This window comes from Mobula birostris, chromosome 4 (assembly GCF_030028105.1).
Source record: "Mobula birostris isolate sMobBir1 chromosome 4, sMobBir1.hap1, whole genome shotgun sequence".
In the NCBI taxonomy this organism is placed as follows: domain Eukaryota; kingdom Metazoa; phylum Chordata; class Chondrichthyes; order Myliobatiformes; family Myliobatidae; genus Mobula; species Mobula birostris.
Window position 1 is genome coordinate 204,993,232 of NC_092373.1, and position 23,580 is coordinate 205,016,811.

General features: G+C 51.4%; 1 protein-coding gene across 2 annotated transcripts in view; it reads left to right on the top strand.

Annotated features, from left to right (window-relative positions):
• Positions 1-21,032, top strand: part of LOC140196116 (shootin-1-like) — a 51,613-nt gene extending 30,581 nt beyond the window's left edge. For both annotated transcript variants that reach the window (XM_072254825.1, XM_072254826.1), the window contains 9 exons: positions 119-213; positions 626-772; positions 1,772-1,925; positions 5,010-5,148; positions 7,970-8,025; positions 9,613-9,713; positions 10,663-10,731; positions 15,219-15,357; positions 19,639-21,032. In XM_072254825.1, the coding sequence (XP_072110926.1) occupies positions 119-213; positions 626-772; positions 1,772-1,925; positions 5,010-5,148; positions 7,970-8,025; positions 9,613-9,713; positions 10,663-10,731; positions 15,219-15,357; positions 19,639-19,871 (1,133 nt within the window). In that variant the 3' untranslated portion in view covers positions 19,872-21,032. The remainder of the gene's footprint in view (positions 1-118; positions 214-625; positions 773-1,771; positions 1,926-5,009; positions 5,149-7,969; positions 8,026-9,612; positions 9,714-10,662; positions 10,732-15,218; positions 15,358-19,638) is intronic.
• The last annotated feature ends 2,548 nt before the right edge of the window (positions 21,033-23,580 follow it).

Sequence of the window (23,580 nt, forward strand, 5' to 3'; positions counted from 1 at the left end):
TAGCCCAGGCAGAGGAAGGCCACTCGGCCCTTAGGACGGGAAGCCATTGCATTTCCCCCCCGTTGGCTGGCCCCAGATGAGAGGAGGGGGGCTGTAACAGATTCTCTCTCTGTCACAGTCTCCACCCTGGTGACCCAGGAATACCAGGAACTACAGCAGAACCTGGAGCTGGAGCAGGGTCTCAGGCAGCAGGCAGAGATCTACGCCCACCAGGTACGGCGGGGCGGGGCAGGGCGGGGAGAGGTGAGGGTGATGGAGTGTTGGGGAGGAGTGTGTGGCAGGTCAGATGTGATGGCGAGAGATGAGGGAGAGTCACAAGGGTGGAGAGAGTCAGGGATCAATGAGGGGCTGTGGGGGAGCAGTTTACAATGGGGGGCGAGAGTGGACGGAGGGTGGAAGGGTTTGGGGTGAGGTGGAGAGAGTGAGAGAGTAGGGTGGGGATAGGGGAGAGATGGAGTGAAAGGGTTCAGAGTGGATGGAGGGTGGGAGGGGGTTGTGGTGAGAAGGTGACAAATTTTGGGAGATTGCAGGGGGATGGGGCAATGGGGAGGAGGAGGAGGGTCTCAGGGTGAGGAACGTCCAGCTGACCCTTCCCTCTCCCTCACTCACTCTGGGACGGCCGCAGATGCGAGTGAAGAAGCAGGAGGCAAACCGGCAGAGTCTGATCCTCTTGGAGAGAGCGGAGCCCAGCATCCAGCTGCTCAAGGCCATGGAGGAGGTGGGCGCTGCCCACCGGACCCTCGAGGACGAACGCTTCCTCCATGAGAAACAGGTGAGGAGGGACACGGCGAGGGTACAAGGGGAGAGGTGAGGGTGGGAAACGACGAGGGGAGAGGTGAGGGTGGGAGACGATGAGGGGAGAGGTGAGGGTGGGAAATGACGAGGGGAGAGGTGAGGGTGAGAAACGACGAGGGGAGAGGTGAGGGTGGGAAACGACGACGGGAGAGGTAAGGGTGGGAAACGACGAGGGGAGAGGTGAGGGTGGGGAAACGACGAGGGGAGAGGTGAGGGTAGGGAATGACGAGGGGAGAGGTGAGGCTTGGAGATGACGAGGGGAGAGGTGAGGTTGGGAAATGACGAGGGGAGAGGTGAGGGTGGGAAACGACGAGGGGAGAGGTGAGGGTGGGAAATGATGAGGGGAGAGGTGAGGGTGGGAGTTCTGACGAAGGGTTCCGGCCCGAAACATTGACTCATTGTTTCCACGGATGCTGCCCGACCTGCTGAGTTCCTCCAGCGTGTTGTGAGGGGAGAGGTGAGGGTGGGAAATGACAGGGGAAAGGTGAGGGTGGGAAATGACAAGGGGAGAGGCAAGGGTGGGAAATGACGAGGGGAGACATGAGTGTGGGAAATGACGAGGGGAGAGGTGAGGGTGGGAAATGACGGGAGAGATGAGGATGGGAAGGGCAAGGGAGAGGGCAGGGTAGGGATTGGTGCGAGGAGAGAGCACCACCTGCCTCAGAATTTCCATCCTTCCATTTCCTCCCTTCACTCCCCTTACTCCATAACATCCATCCACTCCCTCCACCCAGACTGTCCCCCTCCATTCCTCTTCCTTGTGTACTATTAGCTCCGTTCCATCCAAACCCTCTTTCCCTCCCTCCACTCTCTTACTTCCCTCCATCTTTGCCCTCCCACCCTCGACCATTCCTCTTTCTTCTATGCATTCACACCCCCCAGCCCCAGCTCACTCCTCCTCACACAGCCCATCTCACCCCCCGCTCTTCCCCGTGGCTCTGCCTGGTTGTCTGAAGCTCTGCCTGGCCCTCTGCAGGTGAAGGAGCTGCAAGCGCAGGTCGAGGGTGGTGAGTACAGGAAGGAGGTCGAAAGGCTTCGGATCCTTTTGCAGTTGGCAGATGAACATCAAATCGAGCTTGAGGACAAAGTCCAGGAGGCTGAGAGGAGGAATCAGGAGCTCAAAACCAAACGTCAGTAACACTAAAACAGCGGTCCCCAACCACCGGGCCGCAAAGCATGTGCTACAAGGCCATGAGGAAACGATATGAGTCAGCTGCACTTTTCCTCATTCCCTGTCACACACTGTTGAACTTGAACATGGGGTTGCCAACTGTCCCGTATTTGCTGGGACATCCCGTATATTGGGCTAAATTGGTTTGTCCAGTATTTACCCTGCTAAGGTAGAGCGTTCCAATGAAACCTTTCGTGCCAAAATGGCGTAAAGCACAGAAGCAATTACCATTAATTTATATGGGAAAAATCTTTGGGCATTCCCAGACCCAAAAAATAACCTAACAAATCATACCAAATAACACATAAAACCAAAAATAAATGACACTAACATATAGTAAAAGCAGGAATGATATGATAAATACACAGCCTATATAAAGTAGAAATAATGTATGTATAGTCGGGAAGATGAAGACAAAATTGATTAGTGGGGGGAAAACATCGGCACGTGTGCGCATGTGCACACGTCACGCATGTGCACACAGGTGCCCGCGCAAGACTTCATGGTCATGGTAGTCTTTCTGGGGTAAAATGTCCCGAGGTTTGACTGTTACTTTTGTCCCTTATTTGGGAGTGAGGAAGTTGGCAACTCTAACTGTAAAAGACATGTTGAGGTGAGTTTAACCCTACTTGAACACCCCCCCCCCCCAGTCGGCCAGTCCGCAAGAATATTGTGAATATTAAACCAGTCTGCGGTTCCAAGAAAGTTGAGGACCCCTGCACTAAAATAATTCCGTGGGTGTGTGATGTGATGGTGTAGAGGGACTTTCACTCTGTGTCTGACCCTAGGTGTGTGTGATGGGACAGTGTAGATGGGATGGTGTGGAGTGAGATTCATTCTGTGTCTGACCCTCACAGTGTGTGAAGGGACAATGTAGAGGGAGCTTCACTCTGTGTCTAACCCTGGGAGTGTGTGATGGGACAATGTAGAGGGAGTTTCTCTCTGTCTGACTCCAGGAGTGTGTGATGAGATGATGTGAAGAGAGTTTTTTGAACAGGTAACCAAGAGGATTGATGAAGGCAGGGTGGTAGATGTTATCTACATAGACTTTAGCAAGACCTTTGACAAGGGCTTGTCCAGAAGGTAAGGTCATTTGGGACCCAGAGTGAGGTGGACAATACACCATTGGCTTGGAGGAAGGAGGCAGAGGGTGCTGGTGGAGGGTTGATTTTCAGACCAGAGTCCTGTGACCATTGGAGGGCTGCAGTGATCGATGCTGGGTCTGCTGTTGCATATTATTTACAGTATGCAATGGCTTGGAATAGAATGCTGCTGGTATGATTACTAAGTTTGTAGATGACACCAAAGTGGGCAGAGAAGAAGGTTGTCTAAGATTCCAACAGGGTCTAGATCAACTGGTCAGAGGGCCAAAGCAGACATCCCACCCTGCAAAAACTCATTTCAGTGAGGTAGCACCATCAATTTGCGGGAGACTTCCGGGAGAGGTGGGATGTCTGCAATAGAGTGGCTTCTTAGCAGCTGGCCAGCTAGTTTAAATAACATTAGCTATGCTAATGAATGAATGACACCTGTTAAACTCACCTCAACATGTCTTTTACAGTCTTAACCCACCATGGGCAATAGAAAAGTCACTGTTGCAAACAGCGCAGCGAGCAACACTGTCATTATTTTGACCCCTATTAGGCAGGGGTAAACTTTAGTGTAGTCTGGGGTGGCGTACGTTTTATATTTTTTTTTGGAGCACTCTGCCATGGCATGCTCTCGCTCGCGCTCTCTCTCACTCGTGGTCACTCGCACGCTCTCAAGCGCTCTCGCTTTCTCGCTCGCTCTCTCTCGTGCGCTCTCTCTCTCGTGGTCGCTCTCGCGCTCTCTCTTGCTTTTCTCTCGCTCGCTCTCAAAAAAATTGACTTCCGTGATATTGTATATAATTTGCGGCATCAGGGAGCCACTATTAATATGCGGGAGACTCCCGGAACTTCCGGGAGAGGTGAGATGTCTGCCAAAGAAAAGCAGATAGAACTTGAACAACTGCCAAGTGTTACACTTTGGGTACTGAAACCGGGGCGAGACTTACACAATAACTGGTAAGGTCCTGGGGAGGACTGTATCACAGAGAGGCCTCAGATACAGGTACATGGGTCCCTGAAAGTGGTGGCACAGGTAGACATGGTGGTGAGGGAGGCATTCAGCATGCTGACCTTCGTTGGTTAAAGCACTCCATACAGAAGTTAGGAGGTCATGTTACAACTGTACCAGACATTGGTGAGATTGCACTGTGAGAACTGTGTGTAGTTCTGGTTACCCAACTCTTGGAAGGATTTCATTCAGTTGGAGAGGGTGCAGAGAAGATTCACCAGGAGGCTGGAGTTATAAGGAGAGACTGGCCAGGCTGAGACTCTTTTCCCTGGAGCAAAGGAGGTTGAGGGGTGACCTTGTAGAGGGATGTGCAACAAACGTTGTCTAGTGGGTCAAGCTGAGACAGACGTTTTGGTCGTCATTGAGTTGTTGGGCCGAAGGGCCTCTTTCTGTGCTGTATGCTCAGCCTCCAGCTGAGGGATGCAGGGCGAAGGGTCATTCCTTCTCCAGGACACCGGACAGAGGAAGGGAAGCTGATTTATTCACTTATTAGACATACAGCACTGAACGAGCCCTCCCGGCCCATCGAGCCTACCGCCCAGCACCACTAATTTAACCAAAGCCTAATCACGGGACAATTCACAACGACCGATTCACCCACGGCCGGTCCGTCTTTGGACTGAGGGAGGAAACTGAAGCACCCGGAGGAAACCTGTACGTTCATGAAGAGGCCATACAGATGGCATCGGAATTGAAGTCTGAACTCTGGAACGCCCCAAGCGTTGTGCTAACCACTACCCTACCCCAGCCAAGGTTTAGCGGCCACCTGTATGAGATGTTTGAGGCAGGGAGGGGCGCGGACTGCGGGCTGGTGAGGTGGGTGGGATTTGGAGGCCAGGTTTGTATGGTGGGGTGTGTGTGTGACGTGGAGGGGGGTGGTGGGTTTGATCGGCATTCTGCGCTGTCATCGAGCTCAGAACTTACCAATGTGCTTCTTTGCTTCTAGTCAGAGACCTGCAGCAGGAACAGAGCTCCTCAGACGGTCCGATGAGTGAGGTGGACAAGGGGGCCGCCAGCGTAACCCCACCTCCTCCACCGCCACCCCCACCACCCCCTCCGCCCCCACCAAGCGCAGCCCCTATCGAGTAAGTGAACCAAGATCCCACCAGCCTTCACCTACTGCTCAGCATTGTGTTCATGGTGTACTGGTACCAGAGCGAGTAGCAACGCTTGCATGTTGCGTCGGTGTCTCTGTTTCACTGTACGTTTCCGTGCAAGCTTACTGTCACATAGGGGCTCCACAGTATCACAGCAGTCAGCGGGACACTATTTCAGCTCAGAGCACGGGCATTCGGAGTTCAATTCCAGCGTCCTCTGTAAGAAGGTTGGCGTGTTCCTTCTCGTGAGTGCGCAGATTTCCTCCGGGTGCTCTGGTTTCCTCCCACAGTCCAAAGACATACTAGTTAGCAGGTCATTGTACATTGTCGTGTGATTAGGCTGGGGTTAAATAGGTGGGTTGAAGCGTGGAGCGGTTCCTTGTTCTGGAAAGGCCAGTCCCGCACTGTATCCCTAAAATAAACCATAAACACGCCTACAGCTAAACGATTGTCTCTCTGGGAACAATCTGGCCTAATGCAGTTTCTCCTCAAAACTTTGGAATGTGGGAGTAAACCGGAACACCCGGTGGAAACCCCAGAGGTCTCAGGTGGAACGTACAACCTCCTTACAGAGAGTGGAGGGAATTGAAGATGACAACGGGCTTGGACACAGCGGCTTCTATGGAGCCAACCATATTTTTTATGATCGCAATACAATGCTGGACATTAAAAACTTGAAGTACTGCAGGTCTACCTCATCAGCGAGTTGCTCCTTGGTGGAGAAACTGAAGGAGCTGGACTTGGTGCCCATTTACAGCCGCCCAGGGAGTGCTGCCAACTCCAGCGGAGTGATGGGAGAGGTGTGACGCAGCATCCATGCTGGAGTCGTGTTCGCTCGGCAGAAGACAAGCTGTATTGTGTTCGACTGCAGACTGCTGCAACACTCACAGACTCAGAGACTTGGATTAATTTTTCGTGTGACTGTTTTACTGCTGCCTTATATGTGCCTGTGCTGTGTATGACTGTCGGTACTGTGTTTGGCACCTTGGCTCTGGGGTAATGCTCTTTCGCTTGGCTGTATTCATGGATATTCCTGTATGGTTGAATGATAATTGAACTGAACTAGAACCTCAATCACTGATGCACTAACCACTCTTCAATGTAGAAGATTCATACCAGCTCAGCCTCTTTCTGTGACTCAGTGCCTTGTCCTGGCATCCTCCTTGTCAATCTCCTCTGCATTCTTTCCAGCTTAATGACATCTTTGCTACAGCAGCGTGACCAAACCTGAATGTCATATCCCAGATGTTTTCCCAACATCACTATTGTCATTTTTTGGGTGATTTGGTGGCCTCCTTACTTCCAGTGCTGCAGCTCATGAGATAAGTCTCCCTCAGCCCATGTCTCGCTGATTGCCCACCCCACTGTCTCTCCTCCTTCCCAAGAGCATCACGCCCTCCTTCTTCCCACCAAGGTCAACCTCCACGTACAGAAACTGAGTGTTGCAACCTGCCCCACTCTTTTCCCAGGCTTAAATACATGGAGCCCTCCCCCACCCTCCACTGTCGGATCCCTCCTCAATCTCCCCTCGAGCCTCCCTTATCCTCCACCATCAGATCCCTCCTCAACCTCCCCTCGAGCCTCCCCCACCTCCACCATCAGATCTGTTATCAACCTCCCCTCGAGCCTCCCCCACCCTCCACCATCACATCCCTCCTCTACCTCCCCTCGAGCTCTCCCTCACCCTCCACCATCGGATCTGTTATCAACCTTCCCTCAAGCCTCCCCCACCCTCCACCATCAGATCCGTCCTCAACATCCCTCAAGCACTACCCCACTGGTTCCCTCCTCAACCTCCCCTCACAGTCTGTCAAAGCTCTTAGGTTCTCCCCTCCCTCCTATTGCCCGGAGTTCACCCTTGTCAGCCATGATGGAATGGTGGAGCAGATTCGATGGGCCAAATGGCCTAATTCTGCTCCTATGTGTTATGGTCTGGTGGTCTTCTCCCACCTAATATCCAGACCTATCTCAGCTCTGACCAGACTGTGCTCAGGACCTTGGCTTGGGCAGGCAGACCAGGGGAGGGAGGGTGGGTTGGTGTCTGGGTCACCTCCTGGCTCTCGAGCTGTGCCTGGACAAAAATCACTCTACCTGGATGCATCACAGCCTGGTACGGCCACTGCTCTGACCGTGACCACAAGAACAACCTGGACACAGCTCAGCACACTCCTCATCTGGACAATCCCTGTCGAATTCTTCCCAATTTCTCTGCTCCGGAGACAATCCCAACCTCCCCGCTCTCCTCTCCACGTAACTGAACTACCTTTGTTCCCGGTCCAAGGTCTTGTTATTGCCATTACAACACAGAACAAAACAGCAGAAAAACAGGCCAGCCGTGATGCCCCAAAAAGCTACGCAGCTTCTTGTTACATCAACTGCTCTGCCACGTCTGCGTGAAACTGCAGAGAGTTGAGGATGCAGAAACCGGCCTCCTGTCCATGGACTTTCCTTGCTGTCCCGGTAAAGCAGCCAGAATAATCCCAGACTCCAACCGCCCTGGGCGTTCTCTCTTGTCCCCCTCCCATTGGGCAGAAGATGCACCTAGCACCAGGCTCCGCACAGTCTCTGACGCGCTGTTATAAGACTATTGAATGGTCTCCCAGTAGAATAAGACGGACTCTTGACCCACACTTTGTACCGCACTCTCTCTGTAACTGCAACGCGTTGTTCTGCGTTCTGTTACTGCTTTCCCTTGCACTATCTCAATGCACCGTGTAATGAAACGATCTATACGTATGGAGCACAATGTTTTTCATGATACCCCAATTTGTGTGACAATAATAAACCGATTTACTGACGTTCTCTACAGGCCGTTGGCAGAGTTACTACGAAGACGACAGAAGGATGGGCAGAAGAAAGTGGATGGTCAGTGACATTTGGATCTGTGGTGCCATTTCCCACACCACCGGCAGGCTCCCGAGACAGGGGACATCAGAAAACACGAACTCGAGACTGCAGATGCTATAACACACACAAAATGCTGGATGGACTCAGGAGGTCGGGGAATAAGCAGTCAATGTTTCAGGGCGAGACGCTTCATCAGGACTGGGAAGCCAGAATACAAAGGTTGGGGGAGGGGATGGAGTACAGGTGACAGATGAGACCAGGTGAGGGAAGGTGGGGGGGGAGGGGGAGGAGTACAGGTGATAGGTGAGACCAGGTGAGGGGAAGGTTTTGCTGAACACCTACGCTCTGTCTGCCAGAGAAAGCAGGATCTCCCAGTGGCCACACAGTTTAATTCCACATCCCATTCCCATTCTGACATGTCCATCCACGGCCTCCTCTACTGTAAAGATGAAGCCACAATCAGGTTGGAGGAACAACACCTCATATTCCGTCTGGGTAGCCTCCAACCTGATGGCATGAACATCGACTTCTCTCACTTCCGCTAATGCCCCACCTCCCCCTCGTACCCCATCTGTTACTTATTTTTATGCACACATTCTTTCTCTCACTCTCCTTTTTCTCCCTCTGTCCCTCTGAATATACCTCTTGCCCATTCTCTGGGTCCCCCCCCTTGTCTTTCTTCCCGGACCTCCTGTCCCGTGATCCTCTCGTATCCCCTTTTGCCAATCACCTGTCCAGCTCTTGGCTCCATCCCTCCCCCTCCTGTCTTCTATCATTTTGGATCTCCCCCTCCCCCTCCAACTTTCAAATCCCTTACCCACTCTTCCTTCAGTTAGTCCTGACGAAGGGTCTCGGCCTGAAATGTCGACTGCACCTCTTCCTAGAGATGCTGCCTGGCCTGCTGCATTCACCAGCAACTTTTATGTGTGTTGCTTGAATTTCCAGCATCTGCAGAATTCCTGTTGTGATGGTGTGAATATTGATTTCTCCTCCCGGTAAATTTCCCTCCCCATTATGACTTTTTACCTCTCCTCATCTGTCTATCACCTCCCCCTGGGTCGTCTCCTCCCTCCCTTTCTCCTATGGTCCACTCTCCTCTCCTGTCAGATTCCTTCTTCTCCAGCCCTTCACCTTTCACCTCCCAGCTAGCCTCCCCCCACCCTTTTATTCTGGCGTCTTCCCCCTTCCTTTCCAGTCCTGAAGAAGGGTCTCGGCCCGGAACGTTGACTGTCTCTTCATTACCACAGATGCTGCTTGACCGCTGAGATCCTCCAGCATTTTGTTTGTGTTGCAGTGAAGTGTGTCCTTTGCTTCAACAACCAGCACAGGCCGAGGATGTGCTGGGGGCAGCCCACAAGTGTTGCCATGCTTCTGTCACCAACATAGCGTCCTGAAAACGTGCTGACCCTAACCGCATATCTTTAGACTGCGGGAAGGTACCGGAAGGCCCACACAGTCACAGAGCAGAACGTATAACCTCCATATAGACAGTGGCGGGAATTGAACCCAGGTCGCTGGTGTCAGAATAATGTCGCACTAACCGTGGTAAGTCTGGATTTAGTCCTTGTGATGCCTCATTGACCCCAACTCCACCTCTGTCGGCAGCTTCGGGCAACCTCTCTGATATCAAGGGCAGGGCCGTGAACGAGATGATGGAGAGAATCAAAAGTGGAGTGGTCCTCAAGCCCACAAAGAGGAAGACAGAGGTATGACAGAAACCGCAAGTGTCATGGGAGGCCACTCTGCCCGTCCATGTCCATCCTAGCTCTTTCACAGGGCCCTAGTCCTTTCCCAGAGTCATAGAATTGTGAAACAGTGCAGCACAGAAGCCCTTTGGCCCATCGGGTCAATGCTGAACTATTAACCTGCTGAGTCCCATTGACCCTCACTACCGAGACCACAGGCCTCTATACTCCTCCCGTCCGTGCACCTGGCCAAATTCCCCCAAAGTGTTGAATTCAAACCCACATCTATCACTTGCATTGGCAGACTCTCACCACCCTCTGAGTGAAGAAGCCACCCTTCATGTTCCCCTTAAACATTTCACCTTTCACCCTTCACCCTTAACCCATGACCTGCCAAAATTTCCCTGATTAATCTCTTCAGAAGCACTTCCGTGGATTCTGATTTCACGGGACCGTGCAGGAGCAGCAGCCCCCTGATCGGGGACTGGCAAGGAGGCCATTCGGCCCGTCAGACCTGCTGCTGTTCAGCACGCTCATGGCTAATCTGCCCCAGAGTTAGAAGGAGAATTGGGTTTATTGTTGGGGAACCCGGGACAAGGATGCTACCAGGCATTACAGTGCAATGCTACCCTGCAATGAAGATGGTACCAATGCATGGTGAGTCTCTGTGAGCAGCTCTGGGAATCGCCAGGCATTCCCGTTAGTCACAGCCAACAAACTTCTGAATGCACTGTGAACCCGTGAATATTACCTCACTATCTTTTCTCTCTTTGCACTACTAATTAAATTTAATTCTTTATGTATACTTCTGATTGTAATTTATCGTTTTTTATGGTATTGCACTGTTGCAACAAAACAACGAATGTCATGACGTGCTGGGGATACGAACCCTGGTCCCGGTTCTGATAGGGCTGTGACCGGCTCTCTGGCCCGGCTGACCAGTCTCTTCTGTCTCCATCCCCGCACGCAGCTCACGGACACAAAGCCTTCCGACACGGACAGCAAGGGGTCAGCCGTGGTGGAACTCCAAGGAATTCTGGTAGGTGATCCACGGGGAAGAGGTGGGGCCAGTGCTGGGTCAGAGGGTGAGGGGGCAGGGGGCGAATGGAGAGGGATCAGAGGGTAAGGGGGTAGGGGGAGAATGGAGAGGGGTCAAAGGGTGAAGAGCAGGTGGTGAATGGAGAGGGGACAGAGGGTGAGGGGCAGGGGGTGAATGGAGAGGGGACCCCCACCCCTCCAGAGACAGGCAGGTCACACACCCTATGTGCGCCCCACCATGGGCACCATCCTGACAGAGGGTAGTGCAGATCATTGGGTGCTGGCAGAGAATGTGATCAACTGAGTCAGAGGAAGTGGGGGAGAGGTTGCCATGGTCTTGATCAAAGGTCAAAGTGTACAGTTAATTAATTATCAAAGGACATTCAGTATATGTCTCCAAGTACTTACAAGGATGTTGCCAGAAATGGAGGACCAAAGTGAAAAGGAAAGATTAAATAGGTTAGGACTTTATTCCTTGGAACATAAAAGATTGAGAGGAGGTTTGATGGAGGTATACAAAATTATGAGGGGTGTAGACTGGGTAAATGCAAGCAGGCTTTTTCCCACTAAATTTGGCTGGGACTACAACTCGAGGTCATGGGTTAAGGGTGAAGGGTGAAATGTTTAAGGGGAGCATGAGGGAGAACTTCTTCATTCAGAGGGTGCTGAGGGTGTGGAATGAGCAAGTGGTCCATGTGAATGTTTAAGAGGAGTTTAGATAGGTCCATGGATGGTAGTGGTATGGAGTGCTATGGACCCAGCGCAGGTCGATGGGAGTAGGGTTTGACACACGGAGGAAAGAAACGCCGATGGTAATTTGCCTCCCAGGTGCCAGGGTCCGGGATGTTTCTGATCGCATCCACGATATCCTGAAGTGGGAAGGCTGAACAGCCAGAGGTCATGGTACATATTGGTACCAATGACATGGGTAGGAAAAGGGAGGAGACCCTGAAAACAGACAATAGGGAGTTAGGAAGGAAGTTGAGAATCAGGACCTCAGAGGTAGTAATCTCGGGATTACTGCCTGTGCCACGTGGCAGTGAGTATAGGGATAGAGTGAGGTGGAGGATAAGTAGTGGCAGAGGGATTGGAGCAGGGGAGGGATTCAGATTTCTGGATCACTGGGATCTCCTCTAGGGCAGGTGTGACCTGTAAAAAAAGGACGGGTTGCACTTGAATCCCAGAGGGACCAATATCCTGGCGGGGAGGTTTGCTAAGGCTACTGGGGAGAGTCTACACTAGAATCGCTGGGGGGTGGGAATTGAACTGAAGAGACAGAGGAAGGGGCGGTTGACTCACAAGTAGAGAAAGCTTGTAGACAGTGCGAAGGGGAGGATAGGCAGGTGATAGAGACGGGATGCACTCAGACCAATGGTTTGAGGTGTGCCTATTTTAATGCAAGAAGTAGTATGAAGAAAGCAGATGAGCTTAAAGCGTGGATCAGTACTTGGAGCTGTGATGTTGTGGGCATTACAGAGACTTGGATAGTTCAGTGGCAGGAATGGTTACTTCGAGTGCAAGGCTTTAGATGTTTCAGAAAGGACAGGGAGGGAGGCAAAAGAGGTGGGGGTGTGGCACTGCTGATCGGAGATAATGTCACGGCTGCAGAAAAGGAGGAAGACATGGAGGGATTGTCTACAGACTCTCTGTGGTTGGAGGTTAGGAACAGGAAGGGGTCAATAACTCTACTGGGTGTTTTTTATAGACCAACCAATAGTAACAGGGATATCAAGGAGTAGATAGGGAGACAGAAAAGTGTCATAATAACATTTGAAGAGGCATAATATGATTAGGAATAGTCAACATGGCTTTGTCAAAGGCAGGTCATGCCTTACGAGCCTGATTGAATTTTTTGAGGGTGTGACTAAACATATTGCTGAAGGTAGAGTAGTAGATGTAGTGTATATGGATTTCAGCAAGGCATTTGATAAGGTACCCCATGCAAGGCTTATTGAGAAAGTAAGGAGGCTTTAGATCCAAGGGGACATTGCTTTGTAGATTCAGAAGTCAAAGAGTGATTATAGATGGGTCATATTCTGCATGGAGGTTGGTGACCAGTGGTGTGCCTCAGGGATCTGTTCTGGGACCCTTACTCTTTGTGATTTTTATAAATGACCTGGATGAGGAAGTGGAGGGATGGGTTCGTAAATTTGCTGATGACACAAAGGTTGGAGGTGTTGTGGATAGTGTGGAGGGCTGTCAGAGGTTACAGCGGGATAGTGATAGGATTCAAAACTGGGCTGAGAAGTGGCAGATGGAGTTCAGCCCAGATAAGTGTGACATGGTTCATTTTGGTAGCTCAAATATGAATGCAGAATGTAGTATTCATGATAAGACTCTTGGCAGTGTGGAGGATCAGAGGGATCTTGCTGTCCGAGTCCATAGGACACTTAAAGCTGCTACGCGAGTCAACTCTGTGGTTAAGAAGGCATACGGTGCATTGGCATTCATCAATTGTGGGATTGAGTTTAGGAGCCGAGAGGTAATGTTGCAGTTATATAGGACCCTGGTCAGACCCCACTTGGAGTACTGTGCTCAGTTCCGGTTGCCTCACTACAGGAAGGATGTGGAAACCATAGAAAGGATGCAGAAGAGATTTACAAGGATGATGCCTGGATTGGAGAACATGCCTTATGAGAATAGGTTGAGTGAACTCAACCTTTTCTCCTTAGAGTGACGGAGGATGAGAGATGACCTGATAGAGGTGTATAAGATGATGAGAGGCATTGATCATGTGGATAGTCAGAGGCTTTTTCCTGGCTGAGATGGCTAACACAAGATGGCACAATTTTAAGGTGCTTGGAAGTAGGTACAGAGGTGATGTCAGGGGTAATTTTTTTACTCAGAGAGTGGTGAGTGTGTGGAATGGGCTGCCAGCAACGGTGATGGAGGCGGATACGATAGGGTCTTTTAAGAGACACCTGGACAGGTATATGGAGCTTAGAAAAATAGAGGGCTATAGGTAACCCTCAGTAATTTCTAAAGTAAGGACAAGTTTGGCACAGCTTTCTGGGCTGAAGGGCCTGTATTGTGCTGTAGGTTTCCTCTGGTTTTATGTTTCTATGACACAGACTAGGTGGGCCAAATGGTCTGTTTCTGTGCTGTCTTTTTCTATAACTCTGACCGTATACTACCCTGAGATTCTTTCACAGTCAATACAAAGAAACACAATAGAACCAATGCATTCATTCGGAGGTCTCTCTCCATCCAGCATCAGGGCAGAGGACTGGTTGGTGAGATTCTGGGAAAGGGAGTCCTGTAGAACAGAGGGAGCTCCAAGCACAAGTACATGGCTCCTGATGGGTAGACAGACTGGTGAAGGAGGCTTGTGACAAACAGTCAGGGCACTGAGTATAGGAACTGAGACATTTTGTTGCAGTTGTATGAGATGTTGCTGAAGCCACCCTTGGAGTATTGTGAAGCATTTCGGTCACCCTGTTACAGGAAAGATATCATCTTTCTGCTTGTACCTACCCTACCTATACTCATGAATTTGTGTACTGTACCTCTCTCAGATCACCCTCATTCTCCTAACCTAATCAATCTTTCCCTATAACTCAGGTCCTCAAGTCCCACCAACATCCTTGTAAATTTTCTCTGTACTTTTTCAATCTTATTGACATCTTTCCTGTAGGTAGGTGACCAAAGCCGTACACAATACTCCAAATTAGCCTCAGCAACCTCTTATACAACTTTAACGTAACATCCCATCTCCAGTACTCAATACTATACTATTCTATAGATTTATAGAGTATACACCCAAGAAAATAAATAGGCACGTGGCCAAGTGGTTAGGGCGTTGGGCTCATGATCTGAAGGTCGTGGGTTCAAGTCTTGGCCAAGGCAGCATGTTGTGTCTTTGAGCAAGGAACTTAACCACACGCTGCTCCAGTCCACCCAGCTGAGAATGGTTACCGGCAAATGCTGGAGGTTAACCTCGCGATAGACTGGCGTCCCATCTGGGGGGAGCCTCGTATTCTCAGTCGCTTCACACCACAGAAACCAGCATAAGCACCGGCCTGATGGGCCACAAGGCTCGGGACAGACTTTGACTTTGATATGCTGACATATATGTACTTTGATAATATATTTACTTTGACTCTGAAGCCCCATGTGCTGAACGGTTTCTGTACAACCCTGTGCCTGTGACACCATTTTCACATTATGGACCTGTATTTCCCTTTGTTGCACCTCACTCCTCTCAGCCCTACCATTCACCGTGTAATTTCTACCCTGGTTTGTCCTCCCAAAGTTCAACACCTCACACTTGTCTGCATTAATTAAATTAGAGTAATTAAACCAATCCAAAATTAGACGCAATAAGTCAGGTATGAAATGAGGGGAAAGTTGGAACACACACATCTGGTTCAGTCATGCCTTGAGGGGAGGGATTCTGCCGCATTCTGTGTGTGACTTCAGACCCAAGTGCTGTCTCCTCACATCGAGGTGGATGGGCAGTGAGTAAAGAAATGTAAACGTGTCCGGCAGAACACGATGGGAAAGAGGAAAGTCCGGCAGAAGAGCTGGAGAAATGACAAGAGACAGAACGAGCTGGACACTATCCTCCAGAGGCGCAGGAAGGTGACAGACACGACCGCAGGGCCCAAGGAGCAGGCAGAGGATCGAGGTACGGACCGTGGAGGAGGAGGGTTGGGGAGCAGGGAGGGAGGGAGTGGGAGGGAGGGACAGAGGATCAAGGAATGGACCATGGATGAGGAGGGTTGGGGAGCAGGGAGGGAGGGAGTGGGAGGGAGGGACAGAGGATCAAGGAATGGACCATGGATGAGGAGGGTTGGGGAGCAGGGAGGGAGGGATGAGGATCAATGTATGGACTGTGGAGGAGGAGGGTTGGGGAGCAGGGAGGGAGGGATGAGGATCGATGTATGGACTGCAGAGGAGGAGGGTTGGGGAGCAGGGAGGGAGGGAGTGGGAGGGAGGGACTGAGGATCAAGGAATGGACCATGGATGAGGAGGGTTGGGGAGCAGGGAGGGAGGGATGAGGATCGATGTATGGACTGCGGAGGAGGAGGGTTGGGGAGCAGGGAGGGAGGGAGTGGGAGGGAGGGACTGAGGATCAAGGTACGGACCGTGGATGAGGAGGGTTGGGGAGCAGGGAGGGAGGGAGTGGGAGGGAAGTACAGAGGATCGAGGTACGGACTGCGGAGGAGGAGGAGGGTTGGGGAGCAGGGAGGGAGGGACTGAGGATCAAGGTACAGACCGCGGAGGAGGAGGGTTGGGGAGCAGGGAGGGAGTGGAAGGGAGGGACAGAGGATCGAGGTACGGACCGTGGCTGAGGAGGGTTGGGGAGCAGGGAGGGAGGGAGGAAGGCAGTGGGAGGGAGGGACAGAGGATCGAGGTACAGACTGCGGAGGAGGAAGGTTGGGGAGCAGGGAGGGAGGAAGGGAGTGGGAGAGAGGGACGAGGATCGAGGTACGGACCACGGATGAGAGGATTGAGGAGCAGGGAGGGAGGGAGTGGGAGGGAGGGACAGAGGATCAAGGTAAGAACACAGATGAGGTGGGTTGACGAGTGAGGGACAGAGGATCAAGGTACGGACTGCGGAGGAGGAGGGTTGGGGAGCAGGGAGGGAGGGAGGAAGGCAGTGGGAGGAAGGGACAGAGGATCGAGGTATGGACGGCGGATGAGGAGGGTTGGGGAGCAGGGAGAGAGGGATGAGGATCGAGGTATGGACGGCGGATGAGGAGGGTTGGGGAGCAGGGAGAGAGGAATGGGGATCGAGGTACGGACCGCGGATGAGGAGGGTCGGGGAGCAGGGAGGGAGTGGGACGGAGGTACAGAGAATTGAGGTACGGACCGCGGATGAAGAGGGTTGAGGAGCAGGGAGTGAGGGATGAGGATCGAGGTACAGACCGCGGAGGAGGAGGGTTGGGGAGCAGGGAGGGAGGGAGTGGGACGGAGGGATGAGGATCGAGGTATGGACCGCGGAGAAGGAGGATTGGGGAGCTGGGAGGGAGGGACAGAGGATCAATGCATGAACCACGGAGGAGGAGGGTTGGGGAGCAGGGAGAGACGGATGAGGATCGAGGTATGGACTGCGGATGAGGAGGGTTGGGGAGCAGGGAGGGAGTGGGATGGAGGGATGAGGATCGAAGTATGGACCACGGATAAGGAGGGTTGGGGAGCTGGGAGGGAGGGACTGGGAGGGAGGGACAGAGGATCGAGGTATGGACTGTCGATGAGAAGGGTTGAGGAGCAGGGAGTGAGGGATGAGGATCGAGGTATGGTCTGCGGATGAGGAGGGTTGGGGAGCAGGGAGGGAGGGAGTGGGACAGAGGGATGAGGATCGAGGTATGGACCGCGGAGAAGGAGGATTGGGGAGCTGGGAGGGAGTGGGATGGAGGGATGAGGATCGAAGTATGGACCACGGATGAGGAGGGTTGGGGAGCTGGGAGGGAGGGACTGGGAGGGAGGGACAGAGGATCGAGGTACGGACCGCAGATGAGGAGGGTTGAGGAGCAGGGAGTGAGGGATGAGGATCGAGGTATGGACTGCGGATGAGGAGGGTTGGGGAGCAGGGAGTGAGGGATGAGGATCGAGGTATGGACTGCGGATGAGGAGGGTTGGGGAGCAGGGAGGGAGGGATGAGGATCGAGGTATGGACCGTGGAGGAGGAGGGATGGGGAACAGGGAGGGAGGGACAGAGGATCAAGGTACGGACCATGGAGGAGGAGGGTTGGGGAGCAGGGAGGCAGGGACAGAGGATCGAGGTACGGACCACGGAGGAGGAGGGTTGGGGAGCAGGGAGGGAGGGAGTGGGACGGAGGGATGAGGATTGAGGTATGGACCGCAGATGAGGAGGGTTGGGGAGCAGGGAGGGAGGGAGTGGGATGGAAGGATGAGGATCGAGGTATGGACCGCGGAGGAGAAGGGTTGGGGAGCAGGGAGGGAGGGAGTGGGACAGAGGGATGAGGATCGTGGTATGTACCGCAGATGAGGAGGGTTGAGGAGCAGGGAGGGAGGGAGTGGGGGGGAGGGACAGAGGATCGAGGTATGGACCGCAGATGAGGAGGGTTGGGGAGCAGGGAGGGAGGGAGTGGGACGGAAGGATGAGGATCGAGGTATGGACCGCGGAGGAGAAGGGTTGGGGAGCAGGGAGGGAGGGAGTGGGACAGAGGGATGAGGATCGTGGTATGTACCGCAGATGAGGAGGGTTGAGGAGCAGGGAGGGAGGGAGTGGGGGGGAGGGACAGAGGATCGAGGTATGGACCGCAGATGAGGAGGGTTGAGGAGTAGGGAGAGAGGGAGTGGGACTCATAACGAATTTTGTGCTCTGATGTTTGATCCAAGGTTCTTTCGGAAGTCAAGAAAGAGGCACAACACTTGTTGTTTCATGATGGTTTTACTAAATGTTAATACAACAAAGAGAATTGGAAACAGGGAGAAACAGAGAGGCGATAGGGGGAAGAAAGAGGTAAAGAAGGTAGCCCAACATGTCCAGTCTTTCTTATATCATAGATAAGAGACATTCCATTCAAATTTATAGGTAAGAATTAGCCAATCAGATAACCCCTACTCAAATCATTTTTATTTATTTTTTGTATTGAGATACAGAGTGGAACGAGCCCCTCGAACCAGTCGCTCAGCAAGCTCCCATTTAACCCCAGACTAATCACAGGGCAATTTACAATCACCAATTAACCTACCAAACGGTACATCTTTGGACCCACGCAGTACCAGGGAGAACGTACAAACTCCTGACAGTCAGTTGTGGGAAATGAACCTGGGCTGCTGGCACTGTAAAGCATTGTGCTAACCGAGAAGCACCATGCTGCCCCAGCAGTACGATACCAAGAAGGTTCCAGAATCTTACAAAGAACTGTAACCACTAAGAGACACTCTGAACAATTGCGCATACATACTGTGACCACTAGGGGACAGACCAAACAATTACTGTACCTGTATATAGGTAGTTATATAAAATACAACCAGGTATACAGTTGAACTGCACAGAAAATAACAATTATACAGTCTAATCCAACAGGAACAGACAGAGAGGCAGGGTGGGAGAATGGAGAGACTTAACTTTCCCCACACAGAGGGTAGTGGGTTGCCAAAGGAAGTGGTTGAAGTGGGAAAAACTGCGACATTTAATGAACATTTGGACAGATACACAGATAGCGAAAGTTCGGAAGGGTACGAGTAAATGGGATTAGCTCGGAACGGTAGTTGCAACAGAGCATGTGGGCTGAAGGGGCTGAGTCCAAGTTGTACCACTCTGAGAGAGTTGAGGTACGGAATTAACAGTCTCATTGAGCGAACAAAGAAGTTGGAAAAGGAAATTGACCCGATCCCGTCCAACGTGATGGAGAGAGAGAGGGAAAGGGAGTGTGAAGGGAAAGAGGCGCGAGAGGGAAAGATAAGGAGGGAGATGAGAGAGAGAAATGTGATGAGATCAGCTTTATCAGTCACAGGTACATCGAAACATACAGTGAAATGCATTTTCGGTGTCAATAACCAACACTGTCCGAGGATGTGCTGAGGGCAGCCCACACGTGTTGCCTCACATAGCATGCCCGCAATTCACCAACCCTGACTCGTACGTCTTGGAAATGTGGGAGGAAACCCACGCAGTGACAGTGAGAGGGTACAAACTCCTTACAGGCAGTGCCGGGACCTGAACCCTGATTATCAGCACCGCAAAGTATTGCAGGAGCCGTTGTGTTACCGAGCCGTCTCTGGCAAGAGGAGAGAGGTGAAAGAGAAAAAGAAAGTGAAGAGAGAGAGAGAGACAAAGATGGACAGACAGCCAAAAACAGAAACAGAGAAATACAGAGATGGAGGCCAAGAGCTAGAAAGAGAGAGAGTGAGAGACAGAGAAAAGAGAGAGAGAGACACAGACAGACCGACCGACCCCGGAATTCACCGTCGTGTATCCCTGCCTCCCTAGGATCGGTGGTCCCACAGGAAGCCCAAGGAGAGCCACAGCCTGTCAGACAGGACAGAGTTTCCAACACCATCGTCCCGGGGGAAGGGATCCGCCGAGTCAGCTGCATAAGGCAGAGCCGGAGAACCTCGGCCGTCATCGCTTTAAACCGCCGGGTGTCACAGGAGATGAGGAGACCAACATCAGAGCCTAACCAGCAGACAGAGGGTGGAGGGAGCTCCACCCAGGAAGGGTGAACCCACCACCACCCCTCCCCTCCCAATCCATTGGCAACACTACCCTCCTCACCACATACCCCTCCTCATCATCATCTCTCTGCACCATCACCCCTCCCCTCGCCACCATCTCCACTCCTCTTCCCACCACCATCACCAACGTTCTCTCCATTTTTTATAACGCTGCGCGGACCAACCATTGCTTAGAGCAGGAAATGTTTACACGGCATGAACACTTTAAAAAATATTATACAGTTTAAGAGAAAATTCCAGATGCACGGCAACAAAGGCTATGTGCACGGGAGCATTTCAGTTACTGCGCGGCCGCACATTGTCACAGCTTAGAGGGAAGAGTGGCCATCACCATCCCTACGTCTCCTCGCCATCACCTACCCCATCCTCTCCAAATGCCACCACACCTCCTCACCATCAGAGCCACTCCTTCACACCCCAGTCCATCATCACCTCTCCCCTCGTCACCCACCCCACCACAATATATCTCCATCGCAGTCCCCTCCCCATTATCACCACTCTTCTCCCTGACACCGCGACCACTACCCCTCACCATCACCACCCAGCCCTTCACCCACTCTCCTCCCAAACCTCCTCCCCCCACGTCTCACTTTTACCTCCCCCGTGTAAAACCCTCCTATCGCTGCCCCACCCCAAGCCACCCCCAACCTCTGCACCACCCTCAGTCCTCACCCCCACCCCCCCAAAATCACCCGCATCCCACTTCCTGTTCCAGCCCACAGCCCCTCCTCTTCCCTTCCCGAACCCTTCACATCCATTCTGCCTTGACGCCCCATGCCTTGCCGAGAGGCACTGACAGCCCACCCGACATGTGCCCACCCCCATCACTCCAAATACTGACTGCAAAATTTAAGAGTGGTTTGGGTAAGTTGATGGATGGGAGAGGTGTGGAGGTCTGTGGTCCAAGGTGCAGGTAGATGAGACTAGAAAGTTTGGCATGGATTAGATGGACGGAAAGGCCTGTTTCCACAGTATGAGTGCGGCTACCCCCACCTGTGGAAGCGGTGTACCAGGGTGTATCTGCTGTATCGTTTGTTATCGCTGACTTGTCTGATGTGAAATTTTGTACAATGCGAAGACATAAAAATTAATATGAATTACAAAATAAATAAATAGTGCCAAAAAGATTAGTGAGGTGATGCTTACGAGATCACGGACCATCCAGACATCTGGTGGTGGAGGGAAAGAAGCTGTTCTTGAAACTTTGAGTGTGGGTCTTCAGGCTCCTCCATGATGGTAGCGATGAGAAGAGGACATGTCCTGGGTGATCAGAGTCCTTCATGATGAATGCTGCCTTCTTGAGGCACGACCTGTTGAAGATGTTGAGGAGGGTTGTGCCCATCCTCAGGCTCTTGCAAACCTGCACTCTGGAGCCTCCACACCAGGCAATGATACAACCAGTGAGAATGCTCTGCACTGTACAGCTGCAGATCACAGGCATTAATCCACCTTGCATCAATTTCACTCCAGATTGTTTGTAGTCATTTCTAGTACACAAGTTCGTGGGTTGTTCAGCCTTACAGCTTGGGGAAAGTATCAGTTTTTGAGTTTGGTGGTCCTGGTGTGGATGCTGTGTAACCTCCTCCCTAATTGGAGTGGGACAAAAAGTCACAGAGTGATAGAACACTATAGCACAGAAACAATAACTTCAACCCACCTAGTCCATGCCAAAACCATTAATCGGCCTAATCCCAATGACCTGCTCCTGGGCCATAGCCGTCCACACCCCTCTCACACATGTACCTATCCAAACTCCAAATGCTGAAATTAAACCTGTAACCACTATATGCACTGGCAGCTTGTTTCACATTTTCACCATCCATCTGAGTTCCCTTTATGTTCCCCTTAAACATTACACCTTTCACACTTAACCCATGACCTCTAGTTATAGTCCCCTCTGAGTTTCCTTTATGTTCCCCTTAAACATTACACCTTTCACACTTAACCCATGACCTCTAGTTATAGTCCCCTCTGAGTTTCCTTTATGTTCCCCTTAAGCATTACACCTTTCGCACTTAACCCATGACCTCTAGTTATAGTCCCACCCAATCTCAGTGGAAAAAACCTGCTTGCACTTACACTATCTATACCCCTCATAATTTTGTGTACCTCTATCAAATCTCCCCTCAACCTTCTACATTCTAGGGAGTGAGGTCCTAACCTGTTCAACTTCTCTCGATAACTCAGGCCCTTAAATCCTGGCAACATATTTGTAACACACACAAAATGCTGGAGGAACTCAGCAGGCCAGGCAGCATCTATGGAAAAGGGTAAACAGTCGATGTTTCAGGCCAAGACTGTTCTTCAGAATATTTTTGTAAATTTTCTCTGCACTCTTTCAACTTTATTTATGTCTTTCCTTTAGGTAGGCGACCAAAACTATATACAATACTCCAAATTAGGCCTCACCAATGACTTATACAAGTTCAACAATGCAGCTCCTGTACTCAGTACATTGATTTATGAAGCATAATGTGCCAAAAGCTTTCTTTACGACCTGTTTAGCTGTGACCACTTTCAGGGAATTATGGACCTGTATTCCCAGATCCCTCTGTTCTACCACGCTCCTCAGTGCCCTATCACTCAGTAAGTAAGCCCTACCCTTGCATGTCCTGCTGAAGTGCAACACACTCACACGTGTCTGCGTTAAATTTCATCTGCCATTTTTCAACCCATTTTTCCAGATCCCACCGCAAGCCTTGATATCCTTCCTCACTGTCCACTACACCCCCAATCTTGGTGTCATCTGCAAATTTGCTGATCCAGTTAACCACATTCTCATCCAGGTCATTGATATAGATGACAAACAACAATGAACCCAGCACTGATCCCTGTGGCACACCACTAGACACAGGCCTCCAGTCAGCGAGGCAACCATCTACTACAACTCTGATTTTTGGTATGGTTTCAGCATGGGCTAGATGGGCTGAATTGCCTGTTTCTGTGCTATACCTCCCTATGACTCCTCCCACAAAGTCAATGTCTAATCCAATTTACTACCTCATCCTGAATGCTGAGTGACTGAACTTTCTTGACCAACCTCCCAGGCAGGACCTTGTCTTCATTCCGTGTAGACAACATCCACTGCCTTGCCTTCATTCACTTTCCTGGTACCTCCCTCTAAAAACTCCAAGATTGGTTAGACACGAACTACCATGCACAAAACCTCGATAACTATTCCTAAACAGTCCCTGTTGCAATGCCCTGATTAAGACTGTCAAATACTGCCATGTTGCAGTATTTCATTTCAGCAGTCTTGTAGGAGCGCTCTGTTCTGCTTGCAGCCTGTTCGGGTTTGAGCTGAGATAAGAGGCTTTGTTATTCAACTTAGGAACGTGGTGTCAGCCCATCAGGATGGTGAAGTTGGAAGAAGGTTCCAGAGAACGTTGGGTGGAGAGGTTTTGTGAGGGATGCTGGTGTGGGTCGAGGTCTTTTTTGGTGGGAGCTGCAGAAGACGGGGGTCGGGGGTGGAGATGGTTGAGGATGCTGACCCTGTTGCACAGGATGCTTTGTGCAGATGAATGGCTTCAAGGAGGGAGGACCAATACTCCCGTGGGGGAGCCCGTTTGTTCGAGATGGATTTCAAGCGACATTCGGAAGGTGGTGTGTGCTTTCACACAGACCGAGGGTCCAGCCCGTGAGTTACAGACAACTTCAAGATGAGTTCCAACTTAGGTGCACATTTGACTGTTTTGAT